At 34.5% G+C, this 16889-nt stretch overlaps 1 protein-coding gene across 1 annotated transcript; it reads right to left on the bottom strand.

The window, feature by feature from the left end:
* Nucleotides 1-3110: 3110 nt before the first annotated feature.
* LOC113149605 (adhesion G-protein coupled receptor F1-like) lies at nt 3111-16838 on the bottom strand. The gene is made up of 17 exons (XM_026341815.1): nt 15928-16838; nt 13726-13786; nt 13432-13444; nt 13021-13173; nt 11847-11999; nt 11629-11690; nt 11480-11532; nt 10342-10493; nt 9566-9796; nt 8935-9177; nt 8417-8557; nt 8035-8234; nt 7160-7342; nt 5268-6578; nt 4129-4170; nt 3260-3289; nt 3111-3179 (listed from the first exon to the last, which is right to left on the bottom strand). Exons 2-17 carry the CDS (start codon nt 13777-13779, stop codon nt 3111-3113), a joined length of 3090 nt encoding a protein of 1029 aa, XP_026197600.1. The 5' UTR covers nt 13780-13786; nt 15928-16838.
* Nucleotides 16839-16889: the final 51 nt, after the last annotated feature.

Here is a 16889-nt window from a genome sequence, read left to right as displayed (position 1 = left end):
AACAACAACAACAACAACAACAACAACAACAACAACAACTACAACAACAACAGTAATAATAATAAAATAGTTGTTTTATTTACAAATTCTTGCCATGCTAGAGATAAAAGTGTACAATTGTGCTATAATTTATCCTGACTGCATGTACACTGTAAAAACCTATAGGATCAATTTAGGAAATACTGTTTAATTTAAATATAACCATTACACTTCACTCAAGGTTTGTTTCAATGAAGAAAAAAAAGTCCTTTTAAAGCAAAGTGCAAATTAATTACTAAAGGGTGTGAGACAAGTCTAACTTAAAAAAGGTGGTTTTGACACCTGTTAATCAAAGCCGGTATTAAAAAGTTTCCCATGGTGACTCCTTAAAACCATTAAAAAGCATTAAAACCACTAGTTGGTGTCAATGTTGTAACTGTAATCTTTGTTTACATCAGGCATATTTGAGACCCAGAGCCAGTCAGTCAATATAGTGTGACGATATTTGTGTATCAGGATACACTGTTGCTGTTTGCAAAAAGTGGAGGCTATGCAAATCTCTCTACTGAAGACAACCACAAATATAACCCCAAGCTAAACAGGACGACTACTGTACAGTGAGGATGTGTGTAACATGTAAACATTTACATGTTGTTGAAGGAAGTATGTATATTTATACACTATATGTGCATACTTCCTTCTATCTCCCTTTTGTATATTCTAATTGCACCTTTTCCATACCTAAACCATAAAGAAACACTGATTTCCTTCTAATGTTACAGCGTTATGAACTCACCTCTGTCCAAAACGCTCAATAGTTTAGCATTTTGTAATCACTGTAATCTGAAAAAGAGTAAAATTTAAATGATTTTGAGAGCTTCCTTTCTGCTGCTATGCATGGCAAAAACGATTTTTATATATTCTTTCCATTATGTCAACACTTAACCTTCTAACCCTAACACCTAACCAAACAAGCAGTGCTTTAAGGGCGTGTGAGAAATTCAGTCCTGTACCCATACTGCTGGCTGTTGATGTTTTACAGACACAACATAACGGAAAAACTAAATAACAGGCAGTTGTCAAAAATCATCATATGCTGACAGAAAATTTATAAACGTAACTAAAATACAATTAAACTACATGTCCACACAGAGTACAGTATGTAAATACATGTTTTGTTAACCTATCTTCTAATCACTTACTTTTGAGAATGCCAAAGAGGACACATTTTTCCTCTTTTCCCTTCTCTTATATATTATTTGGAAACAAGAAAGCCAAGGATCTGGTGGTATCATCTGCATTTATTACTACATAAGACCAAACCAAAATAAAACCAACACTCTGATAGGTTCATTAGATTCATGCAAAAAAACACAAGGAAGACCTTGCTTTTCTTTTGAAGGTGGTTTCTCTTAGGATTTAGGAAAGTTAAACATTTGTTGGTACAATGTGTGTAGGTACTTTAAAAAACAGAAGAGTGAAATTTCTTTTCTCAATACAGCAAGTAACAGGGAATGAAGATTTGATGCAAAAAGGCACCATCTAGTGGAAAGAAAAGATAACAGTCTTAAAATTGACAATAGCAAACAGCAAAGGAGAACTACGCCAAAAAATATATACAACTAACAGAAGACAAATCTTCATATGACGTACTTGATGGAATGCCATAAAGATCACAATTTATAACAGGTTTACAAACAATAGATAAACAGCAGTAAAAATGTATTTGTATCTCAGTATTAGTTTCATTGGGGTCATGTATGATGTGATGTTTAGTCATTGTTCTTAACATTATTGGTAAATCTGCTTTTTCCTTCAGAAATTAACTCTAGCTAGATATTGCTTCATGTAACAGGATCTAATTAAATGTGTAAACTATAACTTTGACTAATTTGTATTAACTACATATGTCACATATATATTAAATCAAACATTATAAAAACATGTTCTATTCGCAATGAATCTGGTTTTACAACATTTTCAGCTGTCTAAAGTTTCAGATCTAACACAAAGCTAACTCCAATATCTCTTCTCCTGTGGGCTCCAGGTAGAGCTGCATGCATTTAAGCTCCCACATCTGCAAAATCAGAAAAGTAGACATAGAATATGATTTAGCATTCAGCATTGGTAGCGTGGGATCACATAACTCACAACACAAAGTTCTGAGAACTGAGTTTAAACAGCACTGAGTGCTGACACATGCATGTCTAGCATGATAAGGTGTATTAATACCAGCTGTACAGATATTAGTGATTCCCTGACATTTCTTTCTTTAGGCATGTTTTCAAGTGCCCCTGGTTACTGAAGTAACCATTCATTCTGATAATGTTAGAACATTAGGTGAATAATCATTAGAGTACTTCTATAGCTTGGCCCATCATGAAACTAGTCCTCGATACATAATCAGTGGATAAAATATTACTTTTTTATATGATGTGTTATTTTGAAACATCCTATCACAGATTGTGTAATTCAAATATGTTCAGCATCAGTGGCAGATGGAAGAAAATGATAAGAACCTACAGTTTTACTGAACTGCAAATTCTGGGTCTTGGATCTACAGCTATGGTCCTGTAGTTTGTTCTAAACTGCAACCACAAAGTGCTTTGAATTCACAAGCATCTGTCTGACTTCTCCATGGAAATGGCAGCTTAAGCTTATGGGAATGTAATGTTAGACCTGTCCCAGGGGTTAAAATGAAAGGGGAATAAAGAAAACAGTCTGTCTTATAAACCCAAATTAAAGTATTCAAGCTGGAGGCTATTACATTAATATGAGATTTGATGGGACATGAATGGGAAAATATTCAGTACCAGCAATCACTCTCACACCTGTACAGGATGGACTGACAGGAAATGTATTATAATAACTTTGTGATCAGTGCTAATTTTCATATATATATATATATATATATATATATATATATATATATATATATATATATATATATATATATATATATATATATATATATATACACATTTTTAGATATCATATATACATGTAAAAAAGATTAAACTTTGTAAGCATTATATCACTGTCACAGTCAATGTGAGCATTTAGCAGTTTAAAAAGTACATTTGATTGTTTAATGTTACGTAAATAATAAAAATAACAACTTGCCTTAGTCATCATTTGTCTTTTGTGCATGTGGTCGAAGTCAAATTCTTCATGCTGTCACTTTTTCCTTTAGTTTTTGCCTAAGAGCAAATGCAAGTTATTATGTACATTGCCATTACTCTAGGATATATCTCTGAACAGACATTATTGATTAACTCACCATTATGATGTTAAAAAGTTCCTGTCGAACCTGATTTTAATGACAAAGATAGTTTGATTTATACATTTCCCAGAGGATAAATGATAACCTTTTATAAATTGGGGTTAACCTTTATTAGCTTATTTTCTAAATATACTTAGAATATAGAGAATAGCAAATTTAAAGTTTGCCAAACTTCAGGAGACAATTAAAATACATAAATTCTTGTGGCAGAATTGCAAAGCATTTAGGCATTCAGTAGCTTATACTATAAAAAGAATCAGAGACTAAAGTCTCAAGTCATGATTTCGGAGGCAAAACACTAAACAAACCGAAAGATTTTGGAAACTGATTCAAAGGGAAAACAAAGATCCCAGTGTCAACAGTAAAAAAGATTATCCAAACTGTTATCAGAAAACGGTGTACAAGATAACAAAGCGATGACAATTTTAATAATTGATTGATCAAAACCATCAACTTGTTTCTTAGTTCCCATCCTGATCACGGTGCTCACAGATGTTTTACCCTTCAACACATCCAAATTACATCTATCTTAAAAGGCCATGTACAATACCACAAGCTAATATACTTTGTTATCAGCAGGAGGTGCATAAGAGATATGTTGATAATTTATTTGAAGCAATTGTTGAAATTAACTCGGCAAGATTCATGGGGTCATAAAAATAAGTTTTTACAAATAATGCTAGGGTACCAGTAGATTAGAATTCATCTATGACAACTGCAAGAATGATTGAAGAGAGAATTTCTTGCTATAGTAGTAGAAAATGTATTTGTAAAGGAACTTTTGGAGTTATTACTGCCGAGCCACTACTGCCAAAGAAATATTTGATTTAGGATGCATATTGTCAATTAACAAAATGAAAACCTACCTTCTGCTCTGCAAAACACCCTGTTACCAAAATAAAAAAGCCCTGCAAGAAAGAAAGATGTGTAATATAGTAAATTTAACACATATCACAGTCACTGCATTAGTTTGTGTTCAACATTTTATGTCAACACAGAAAGTAGTCTGATGTTAATACACGCATAGAACCACTATAGAAAGTAATGTGAATGTTTGGATTGATGTTTCTGTAATAAGTTAAGATAATCAAGATCTCATATTTTTCTACTTTAGTTTTGCCTGACCAAATCTTTCCCTAATCTTGGAAATAGCAACTATATAGTATGTGGGTACAGATGGCTAAACCATTACAAATTCTGTATTTTGTACTCTTAAGTCACAGCATGCTGTTATATGTTCACTGTAATGGCTCATTATTTCCTTACATATGCAAGTCATATATCTAAAACTAGATATAGTGAACTCAGTAAACAAATGAGACAAAATTTTAACTTATTCATTCATTTGTCAAGAAAAAAATCATCTAACTTTACAAATTTGTGCACAATATGTGAACCCCTAGAATTACCATTTTATTTTTAGGGGAAATTAGAATCATATAATACCATATTCTCTGTCCCAAATGTATACATCAATGTCCTAAAATAAATTTAATTTGCCCCAGTATCATGATTTGGCCCTTTTTCTTGCCCATAATTGATGGAACAAATTTTTTGTTATACAACTATTTACATCAAGAAAATTAATGTTTTAATGTAAGGGAATGTCCCAGTCTAAGATCTTTACACATTAATCCTACAGGAATGCTCTGGAAGCTGTTAAAGCAGTAAGCAGAAATTGACTACAATGTATTCCCTCCAGTTCAATCTGCATAATTGCACTAGTTACTGAATGCAAAGGTTCACATTTAGTTTTTTGCCACAAACAGATAATTGAATAAAGATTGGATTTCCCAGAATAAATGAATAAGTTGTGAATGTCTCGTTTTTAAATCAGATTTCCTTTATATAGTTTCACCTTTAAGGGTCACTGTAAAAATGATCCCAAAAGTTCCATAAAGTAAAGGGTCCAGATTAGATACTGGTTAAATTTAAGAGAAAAAAATAGTAGTGTCACATTGGGGAATCCTTAATATCAACCATATGTGGTTTGCTTTCAGTTTACCTGAAATGAATTGAGAATGGTGAAACAGAAGTTAACAGCAGTATACATGGGAGAGCCTTGGTCCAACATGAGCTGAAAGAAGCCAATTATCCATGTTACTCCAAAGACAGGTGTTAGAATGAGTACCACTTTCAGGATGCCTTTGGCTGTGTCTTTGTCATCTGCCTTGCTGACATCTGGGACAGAGGACTTCACCAATGTAACAATGACGACGATCATACAAAAAATGTTTGTCAAAGTAATTGTTCCCATAGGGAGAAGAAAAGCGTGCATAGAGCCCACTAAGAGTCTTTGAAAAATTAGCCAGCATGTTTTCTTATCATAGTAGGGCGAATTGGTGTATTTGTAGTACATATAGCTGCATCCAACTATTAGAATTGGGCAAACATAGCCGACAATGCTGGAGAAAAACATGAAAACTCTTTTCCTTAGTGGGCTGAAGACAAAGATGAGCTGGTGGACGAGCATGACGCTCAGACACAGCATCCAGCAAAACATGGCCAAATAAAACAGGTGTTTACATACGGTCAACACTAGGCACCAGGTCTCCGAGAGAACATCAGGAGATGTAGAAGCCAAAAAACTGACGTCAGCAAGCAAGAGGAACGTGGCGATGTTCACCATAGCTGTGTGACGGAAATGTGAAAGATTGGTCTTGACCACAGCCGACCACACTAGAGATTCAATGGTGAGGAAGATCAGCAAGCAACAGACGGATACACCCAAACCGACATTGGTGATTATATCCAAGACTTTACTAAATGCAGGTACTTCACCCTTGGACATGAGCACAGAAAATGAAGTCAGGTGCTTGCACTCGCACAACGTGTAGTTTTCATCACTGGTGTTGACATTACATCCCACATCTGACCAGTCCTTCCTTGTGGTGTTCCAGAAGACACAGACAGGTTTAGTGACATTCAGTTGGTCATTGGGGAAGTCGAGTCTAATTTCTAAAGATGAATCATTGTTGTCCTGCAGTGTGGCTGATAATAGGAGGCTGATAGGTTCTGTGTTGCTGTAGCTATTTCTTAATTTATTCATTAGATTTTTCACAGCAACAGTTTTCAGGATTCCGTTTGTCTTGGTCATATTCACTTCAACATCAAACACAGACACATCACATTCACTACTGGAACAGAATTTAAGTTCTAAATTTGTACTGTTGACTCCTTGGCTATTGTTGACCTTGATATTCTTCACTAGAGACTCCAAAGACTGAAGGTATTCTGATGACATTATATAAAGAGTAGATGTGTTGACTGCATCCCATGTCTTGTTCAACAAATTGCTTGCTGCGTCAATAAAATTCTGAAACAAACAAAAACATGTTAAAGCACATTTTGTTCATGTCAAATTTCTCACAACCTTATATTAGACCTAAACAGGATGTAGAATATTTAGTTGAGTTTTAACAGCAACTGATTGTCCTGCTAAAATATTCTCTGAATTTTGAGGAAATAGCAAAGATGATAGCAAATAGTTTTTCCTGGAACTTTTTGCACAGAATACTGTAATAAGAGTCCATGATGTCACATTCAGGACCTTCTGCCTTCTTCGGTGGACTAGCCTATATGTTAAGTAGTTTTGGTAAGTTCTGGTTTTATTATGCTAGATGTTCTAAAGTTCTAAAGGGAATGCTTCTGGGAATTCCTGTCAGCTTCAAGCATGGCTTTATTGAAATTTTCATCATGCCCTCCTGCTGCCCCAAAGAGTGAACCTGACGAAGCTGTTACTCTCTGTAAGCAGTGGTTATGTCTAAGGTCAGATGTGAGTGGCTCCTAAAAAGGTACATTTTAGTATTAAATAGTTAGCATTTCCATCAGAACTGAGCATCTGGTGAACTCATCATGGTTTACAGTAAAAGGAAGCAATAATTAACAGTGACTTACAGGCAAGATGTCCTCTTGAAAGACAGCAACATTGTTTGATGCACTGGCCATAACATTTAGAATGTTAATGGATGCAGTAATGTCAGCAATATTGTCACTGAAAGGAGAGATAGAGTCATTGTAAAGTCCTTCAAATATATCCATCGCCATCTCCTGGGTGGCCCCTAGCCCCATCAGGAAGTTCTAAAAAAAAAAAAAAAAAAAAGGATACATGAGCAATTACATCTCCACACAAAATGCTAAAGGGTTCTGAACAGTTGTCACCTCAGAATTAGGAACATATCAGATTAAAGTTAACATACTGTACAATGTGTTTAGTGTTGAAAAAGGTACTGTATGGCTGAATCAATCCTTTCATGCACCTTCTGAGCATTAGAAAAGGTGCTGCACCTCCCCTTGTGGTTGCTACATGCAATTGCACTTTACTATGTAATAATCTATAAAATAAAATAATAATAATAATAATAAAAAAAACTTTGTTATAATAGTTAAAATTACAAATTATGAAATGTAAGCTCCCCCTCTTTAAGGCACCTTTGTCTATTTATAATGCACTTTAAAACTCGCTTCATTGTGTGTTTTACTCAAGTTACTGGCATCCCAGAGTTTAATTTTATTTGCTAACAACATTTATAAGACCTCTGTAAATTGAACTCCCAGGACTCTTTCTAGAGCGAGTCGCCTGCCTAAACTAAATTATCGAGAGAGGGCCTTAGTCAGGTAGGTGATCAAGAATGTGATAGGGCTCCAGTGTCGATCCACCACATTTGTGCTATATTCAAGTCAAAATAAACCTACAAATAATTGTACAAGATCAGCTAGAACCTCACAATTATAAGGTCACAAATTGCTGTCAGCTGTAAGGGCATACTTACATCTGCCTCATTTAACAGTGTGTTCAGCTGCTGGTTGATGCAGTAGTCAAAGACTGGTTGCCAGGCAGGGCCAATACAAGTGCGTGACCTATAACCAACTCTGCCATCTGCACATGTCCGAATAATCACTGTGGCTCCTGCTGGGGTTTTTGGCCAGGGGTCTCCATCTGTCACATTCTCATCGCAAAATATGCTACCCACTTGTGGAAAGATGTAGGTATTCATTATTTGCAGGGGAACATATTAATAGAAGAATTAAAGTATAAAATCAATAAAGTAAATTAACTATTCTGACAACCAGAAGATCACATTATATTATAAACTGGGTGAAATTAAAACAGATGAAACACTATAAAATTCATTAGGTTTAGAGTTTTGATACCATAAATGACTGGGATATCCACTTGTGCACTTCTTTGTTGCCCCTTCATGTTTTTAAAAGTTACATTCACATACTGTGATTCAAGGCTTGTCTGGCAACTGAGCTGAGCTGTGAAACTATAGACCAGGGAATCTGGGAAAGCTGGAGAAAAAAAAAGCTTCAGGGGTTAGGATTGTAGTTTGTACTTTAACATTTTGTAGAAATTATTCTTTTAAGTAAAACATTTTGTTGATCACTGTTAGAGAATAATAAACTACATATATATGAGTAGTAGTTTAACTACAATTTGCTGGAGTTTTTTGTAATTTTAGCTTCTGGGTAATTAACTACTAAAACTAAAAGCAATAAAAAAAAAACAAATAAAAATAAATACTATTGCTTGCTTTTATTGCTTCTATACTGCAATTAAACTCCTTTTGACTACTCAACACAAATGTTACTTGTGCCATGTAAAGAAGCATGCTGCTGTGTTGCAGTAAATCAAAATAATTGTGACAGATACCGTGGGTGTTTCTTACATGTGTTATATAGTGGACTTTGCACTACACCTCTGTAGCTCCACCAAACTTCATAGCTCTCTGTGCTATTTGGGATGGTGGTAGTGACATCAATATCAATACTGCCAGTGGCTGGCATGTTCGAACAGTCACCAGTGAGAGGATTGGTTACAATGGTGATCACATCAGGGAGGAGTGCCACACTCAGTTGTGCCCTAGCTGTGTGTCTCACTGAACCAGTAGTGAATCCACATTCATAAATACCTGCAGGAAACAGAAGGAAGCATGTTGTCAGTACATAAAAATAAAATTTCTCTAACAGATGACTCAGCTGCTAATTTCTTAATTTGACATTATCTTTGGAATTAAAGACATTTTTAAAGACAAACTGTACTTTGAGTAAGAGGGGAAAAAAGTAACCTGCATTATTTCTAAATGTCTTAAAAAGTGGATGCATCTTTATTTGAGTAGATAATGATTAAAAACTATATATGTTAAGTTTTTGGAACGGTCTCAAAGCATATGATTTAGTAAAGTGGATACTCTCATTAGGGCTGGGTGCCCAACTAATATAATATAATATAATAAAATATATTTTACTTATGTAACTTTTATTTTCGCAAAATTGGCTGTGTGAAATCTCTGCACTTGCCTGCCCAGGCACCTGTCACCTTCTGGAGTGTAAGTGCCATACAGGAGTTGTAGTCAGGTGTGGCACAGTTGTAGTCTAGTTCGACCACACTACCACTGTTGAGCTCAAAGCGCTGATACAGCCTGCTCATGTTCCAGCCAGCACTGTCTGTTGTCTCCTCAAACGTACATTGCAATACTGGGCTTGACATATAGCACACTGAAGAGTTTGGGGAGATTATGGTGACCATTCCTGTGTAAAGAATATGAATAAACAGCAATATAGTAATGATTGAGGACTGTGAAAGTAGCCTTTCAATGCCTGTTTGTTGATTACTTTGACTCTGAGCTAAGTATCTATGTCTGACAAAGGATGAGTAATTATGATTTTGACATTTCTTGTTGCTCCAACAGTGTGAGGATGCAATCTTTCCTATTTGTGAAATTTGCATGAAATGGAGCTAATCTCATCTTAATCACCTATGTGGAATATTCTTTAACCTTTAGGTTAAAGGTACAACAAAGTTCCTAATGTAATTTACAAATTAGCTTTACATTTGTATCATTCTGACATTAGTTCCAAGTCATCAGTCTTATGTTTCATTGTCATCATTGCCACTACTACTGTAAAATTACTACACGGGCAAGTCCAGAAGAAGATCTTAGCAGATGATGAAGTTGCTTAGACACGGATGATAGTGAAGTTTCTATATATTTAAGTGTGCAGGCATTACACAGTCATTACACAGAAATAATCACTGTGATCTGAATAAGAAAAAACAGCACCTTTTTACTGACCTAAAGTGTTGACCCAAACTACAGCTGTAAGACTGGTTTCCAAGGTAGTAACTATTCCTTGAAGCCTAGAAGTTGCAAATTTGACACTCACAGCAGCCTCAAAGTCAGCAATGCTGTTGCTTAGCCTTGAAGATATGAAGAGAATCAGTGGAAGGTGACATGTTAATCACATGTGAGCATTTGGTTAATAACATGGTAAATGATAAACAAAAGCATTTAATTTTATTTAAGTTATGTGAAATTGTATTTCAATAAAATGTTTTATATAAAATGAATGTTGATATCAGGTATTTTTTGGTTAGTATGGGTTTATGCTATGCTGCTCTATACTACTGTATACTAATTATTTTGAACCAAATCTCAGGCTCCACATTGAAGTATTGTAAAATATTAGGGATGGGTTGTTGTCTTAAAACAAAAGTTACATGCTGATGTGGCCACATACACAATGAAACAGTTGTTGCTAATTATAACAACTTTTCCCTGATAATATAAGTGAAAAAAACAGGGACCAAATGTACTGTCCTCCCTTTGTGCAAAAATGTATTTAAGAAGAAATGTGAAGACGAGATAAGGCTTCCTTTAACATAGATTACATAAACTGGATCTTCACTTGATTATATATAAACTCTTGAATATATTTTACTTAACTTTTTTTGTTAAGGCAGAAACCAGGATCCCACAGTTTCCTTTAAATCAACTGGTAAGACATTTTGAGGATCAGTTCTAGTGAATTTGGTGATCCCATGTTGAATAAGTAAAATATCCCCGTTTGGTTTCAGACCAAATATCTGCAAAACTCATTTGCGATCCTCAAAATTGTTGGTATTTGGTAAGTGTTAACATAATGACATGTTTGACAAGTGCAACTCCATGCTGATTATTATTAAATATTACTGGTGAAACAGAATCTATATACACATCACATCATACACATCAAGCATGTTTTTTTTTTTTTGGAACAGCTATCATCCACATGTTATACTGCCTGCTATAAAATTAAAAAAATCTAATTATTTAGGTCAGACAGGTTAAAAATAGTGTCAACCATTTATTTAATTTAAATATTATTACAAATAAGACATTAATTAATATACAATTAATAAATGCATATCATTGTAAAGTACAATACCTCTGACCAGTGATGTTCAGGTACTGAAAGCCATTTAGTCCTTGTAAAGCATTTTGAAGCTTTGCAAAAAAAGATTTTGATTGATTTATTACACTTGCATCATTTTAAATGTATTTAGTATGAATATTTATTTGTGATATGTGAGTAAGACATACCTGGACAGTTTTTGTTGCATCCCAGATTCCTGAACTCAACATAACTGATCCACTGATTAGAACTGTGTGTTGGCAAACATTACATTTAGTGACAAAAACTGTTTTCAGGAATAAACTCTTAACAACACAGTAGCATATAGCAAAACACACATTAATGTGATTGTTATTTCATTATTTTAGTTAACTAACTTACAAAACACAATAAAATGCATTTTTACCATTGACTTTGGGGACGCAAAGTGGTGTGATGTAGGAAACATTTGCAATGCAAGTAGAATCATTGCAACAGCTGTAATTGTAGCACACATCGTTGCTCCAAGTGTAGCCAGTGGAACAGTTGCAGGTAGTTTCAACTCCAATAATAAGGCACTCTAGAAAGGAAACACAACTGTCAAATTCAAAGCATACATATTTCATAATAAAACTGGGAATCTGGGAAAGTTTTAACACTCAAAAGATCTAATCTGCTCATTATGTTTAGTTGTGGTGACAAACATCATGAACTTTGGTAAAACAATACAAAATTTGAAAGGACACACAACTGTATAACCTAAATTCTACAAAAAGTTGGGGCACTGTGTAAAATCTACGAAGAAAAACTAAATGAAATTATTTGAATATATAATAAACACTATATTTTATTCACTTCGCTTGCTGTAAAGTTTGGACTGCAAGCAGGCCACATTGCTGTGACAGATGCAGACGGGGGTAGCATTGTGCTGATGAAATTGGCATGGTACCTTTCCAGATGTACAAACTGGACATATTATAGGCACTAATGCACCCCACTTCCACCATAGGTGCTAAAAGGCGAAGGTTTCTCTCCTCTTTAGTCTAGAAGCCGTGCCCCTGGGTTCCAAAAAGAAGAAGAATCCCTTGTGGCACAGACAGATCCCACTGTGCCACAGACAGTAGTGTCAGACACAATTCTTCATGTGGGTATACTGGGGAAGTGTCAACTGAACATGTGCATGTTTTTTGATTTCTCTTTCAGTAGTGCAGGCCAGATAGTATTAAATGCACTAAATACATAATTCTTATTGAGTCCCCAACCATGTCCAAGTGGGTGCAAGTGCGATGTATACATGTATAATGGCATTACACACTCTAAGTTGGTGCTGAAAGGCAAATTGAAGAGGGTTTGGCCAGAGGTTGGAAGGATTCCAGGACTTGAGACATGTTGCTGCCATATATTTCAAAATGAAAATCCATTGATGAATGAATTGTTGAATTTTTATTCAAATGGGACACTTTCACAGTTTAAACCTTAAATATGTTTCTATATTCTATTGTGAGTGTCTATAGTTAATGAGTTGATGAGATTTTTTATTTTTGCCACTTATAGTCTAGACTGGAATAAACAAGGAAAGAAGAAAGTGCTCTGCACAGTACCTGCTACCAGTTCATTTTGTAAGAGGGTCACTGTATAAGTAGCTCCTAGGGTATCGGACACTTGGAGATTAGTAGTTGAATTCAAAATTGATAAGATGGTTTGAGCATCCAGTGTAACATTACTTTCTACCATAAGCTCAGCAACGTAGATATCTTCTGAAATAACAAGACATTTTTAATGTGTTATGTTTCTGTAATCGAAAGAGAAATTTATACATACAGTACAAATATACAACAGCTACATAATAGATCACAGCATTTCATTTTGGAATTATACAATTTCATGGTCAAAATATATATTTATGGATTTATGTCAGGCCTTTAATCCTGGCACAGTTTGTAGATGTTTCCTAAGGTATTTTACTAAAGTATTATTTATGTTTTTGTAGCCAAGAGAGTCAAAAGACTCACCTGTTGCTAAGACCTGTAATGGCAAGAACACGCAAACAATAGAATTAATCATTTTGTCTAATGGGTAATTTATTCCTCCTTCAAATTTCAATATACAAATTTTATCTTTATCTAGCATGAGAATGTAGCATGTATATATGTTACCTACAGCATTTCATTATTACACCTGTAAGACTATTAATAGCATGCATCAAAATACAATGCTAGAATGAAAACATAAAATTAAAGAAATTTAAATAAGATTTACTTAAATGTAGCTCAAAAATACATAAAAAAGCCTGAAAACATTCTTACCTGATAGCTGACATACACAGCTCCAATCAGAAATATAAAAACCCTGCAACCCATTGTTTCTCTAGAAGGGAAAATACATCAATAAGCTACAAGTAGCACTATCTGCATACCCTCAAAACTGTGTATACAAGTACATAAAAATCACAAAAGCTTGTATGTGTGATTTTTGTCTGTTGACCCATTCTTAAAATTGATTGTGTGTGATTTCATATTAGGGTCCCTCAGTAATAGTCCTAATAGATGTTGTGATCCTTAGTTCTTTTAATTTAGGCCAAATGTTTCAACGCTGAGGTGCATGGCATTTCAATAACTAGACACATTAATTATGTGGATTATCACGTTTACCTTGAGATAATCACTTGTAGTTTGGCAAGCCTCTTAGCCTTAGATCCAAACTCACGATGATGAAGGCATTAGAAATTTAATATGGACTCAAGACTTTAGCCCTCCACTAGTGCTAACCTTAGGTGGAAATGTGAACTTACAACCTGCATTAAGTGATATGTTGGCAACATGGGGCAGTCTAATAAGTAGAGGAGAGCTGTGAGGGTAGAAAAACAGAATACTAAAGAAAAGATGCTGAAAAGATCTATACAGTTTAAGGCGTGAGTTGAAGTAAAGCTGGATTATCATTCTCTTTGGTTTTGTCAACCGGGACAGTACTTTTAGTTAATGGTTTATCGATTATTCCACACCATGCAATAAGTGACTTGAAACCATGTGTTTTGTCTCATTGATTTTTGTAAATTGGTGATTTATGTAATATACATTTTTTTTATTAGATAATTATTTATTACTGCCATTATTTCACTTTTATGTTGCACTTTATGACTTTTCTTTTGATTTAAAAATTCATTGTTAAAGTTTAGATAATCAAAATCAGTATCTTTACTATTCATTACATACTCTCTTTGCTCATTATTTAAATTGTTTTTGAGTCACTATGTGTTATTCAAGCGTTTCCACATCATAATGTCTTAGCATCAGCTATCTGTTTTCCTTACATACAAAGTATGACAAGCTTATATTTTAGCAAAACTTGGTTGCATGAATACAAACAAGAAGTTGTTAGTTTTTATTGCCTTTTTAACAGAGCACTGTACACTCCTGCTTACATCAGTGGTGTCATTTAACAAAAATGACAAGTGTCTGTTGATATTATACAGAGAATGTCCACGTAATTTTCTCATTGAGGCATAGTTTTCTTTTAGACACTGTGGTTAAGTAAGACAAACAATACAGCAACAGTGCAGTCTGACCCATCAATTACTGATACACAAATGAATGTATTTGCACAGAGATGCAAATATGTGAATATGAGTCATAGAGTTTATACTTGCATTAACTAGTTGCAAGTATAGTCTAGATTAACTTTATAATAACTTTAGTTCTGATGGTGTTGATATGTATTTTTGACAAAAATATATATTAATAATAATATATATATGGCTATACTGCATTACATTAGTACACCATGAGTACATATATATATATATATATGTGTGTACTTATGGTGTAGTATATATATATATGTACTTATGGTGTAGTATGTGTGTGTGTGTGTGTGTGCAGAAAAAAAAAAAACATACATTATTTGCTGATGCACTTAAGTGTAACCATGAAACCATATTGAAAATAATAATGCTGTCTTTTGCTGATTATTAACTGATCAGTAAAAAGTCAGTAATGGTTAACCATTCTTTTAGAAGCCTAAGGTGTCTTACAGCTTTAATTGGCATTGTAAGGTGTTGAGATATGGTATGAAAAATATTTTTTTTCTTCTATTTTACTACTTTAAAAAGTATGTATTTTATAACAGAAAGTTCTTTTCATTCATGTTCACAGCCACTTTACCAACCAAAGAAAATCACTCATTCACTTACTCCAAATCTATACAATGAGCCACATACGTACATTCATGTAAGAAGTGAAATCTCCATGCACTCCACTTTGTAGAAATAATGAAACAATGACTTAGTTTTCTGTTTTTATTTGGCCCTTAGAAGAGTTGTTTTTTGTTTTTTTTTAAAGTTGTACACATTAACAGTGTGTACACTGAATGATTACAGATATCCAGTCTATAACCTCTTTCTCACTCATAGAACATTTAAAACACACTTAAGTTCTGCATTGCTCATCTTGCCAATGTTTGGCTTACAACTATTTCATAAAGATAAAAATACTTTAATTAAAGGTTCTTACCTAGGCTTTACACTGTAGACAAGCAGATGATTGACCCGAGAACTTTGCTGCAATTAGCAATCAGGAACATGACTGTACTCCATAGCTCTCAGACGCACATTAGAATTACAAACAAAGTAAATGAGCACATCCGACTGAAAGACTGGATTTGGATGGCAAGGGCGTGTGTGTTTCTGTGTGTGTGTGTGTGTGTCTGTGTGTGTGTGTGTGTGTGTGTGTGTGTGTGTGTGTGTGTGTGTGTGTTTGTATAGCTCATTGTCAGGACAGCATGAATTTCTCACCGTTGGACAATTTTTTAAAGTCAAAACAATGTCCTCACAATGAGAAGGGTGTTTGAAGATCAATTTTGAGGTAAAGATGAAATTTAGGGTTAGGGTTGTAATAACATTTTACGGTTAGAGTTAGGGTAAAGTTTAGGTGGGGCAGTTAGTTGTGATGGTTAGGGTTAGGGTAAGGCAGTACAGGTGATAAATTAAAAATCTAAACAGAGTAGATTGATGTGACCTACACAGCAGTAGGGGCTTTAGAATTCATTATGTTATGACTGTCCTGACACAGACTTCCTTACAAAAATATGTGTGTGTGTCTCTAGTAGGTCTGTAGGTGCTGGGGCTGTTACAGAACGTGATGTTTTAGATTTGTTGTGCAGAGAGTATTTGCATCAATGGCATGTCTCCAAGCAATCAAGACTGGAGAGTCTTTCAGCTTTCCATGAATATTTGTCTACCAAATCAAGCATTCTCCTTCAGGAGGTCACACAGCAAATGCCTGTGCTATGAATGTACTTTTGCCTCACTCTTTTTGAGACAGTTGGCCTGAAGATTCTAGATTATCATGAAGCTGAACATTTTCTGGCTTTGTAATTTAAAGATTTTCTTCATACTATACGTGGCCATGATCATGATCACATAAACAGCTTAGTAAGATCACGGATCAGTGATGGAAAGTAAGTAAGTGACTGC

Source organism: Anabas testudineus, chromosome 24, assembly GCF_900324465.2.
Source record: "Anabas testudineus chromosome 24, fAnaTes1.2, whole genome shotgun sequence".
Taxonomy (NCBI): domain Eukaryota; kingdom Metazoa; phylum Chordata; class Actinopteri; order Anabantiformes; family Anabantidae; genus Anabas; species Anabas testudineus.
Note: the sequence above shows the minus strand (reverse complement) of the source record. Positions and strands in the feature narration are given on the sequence as shown.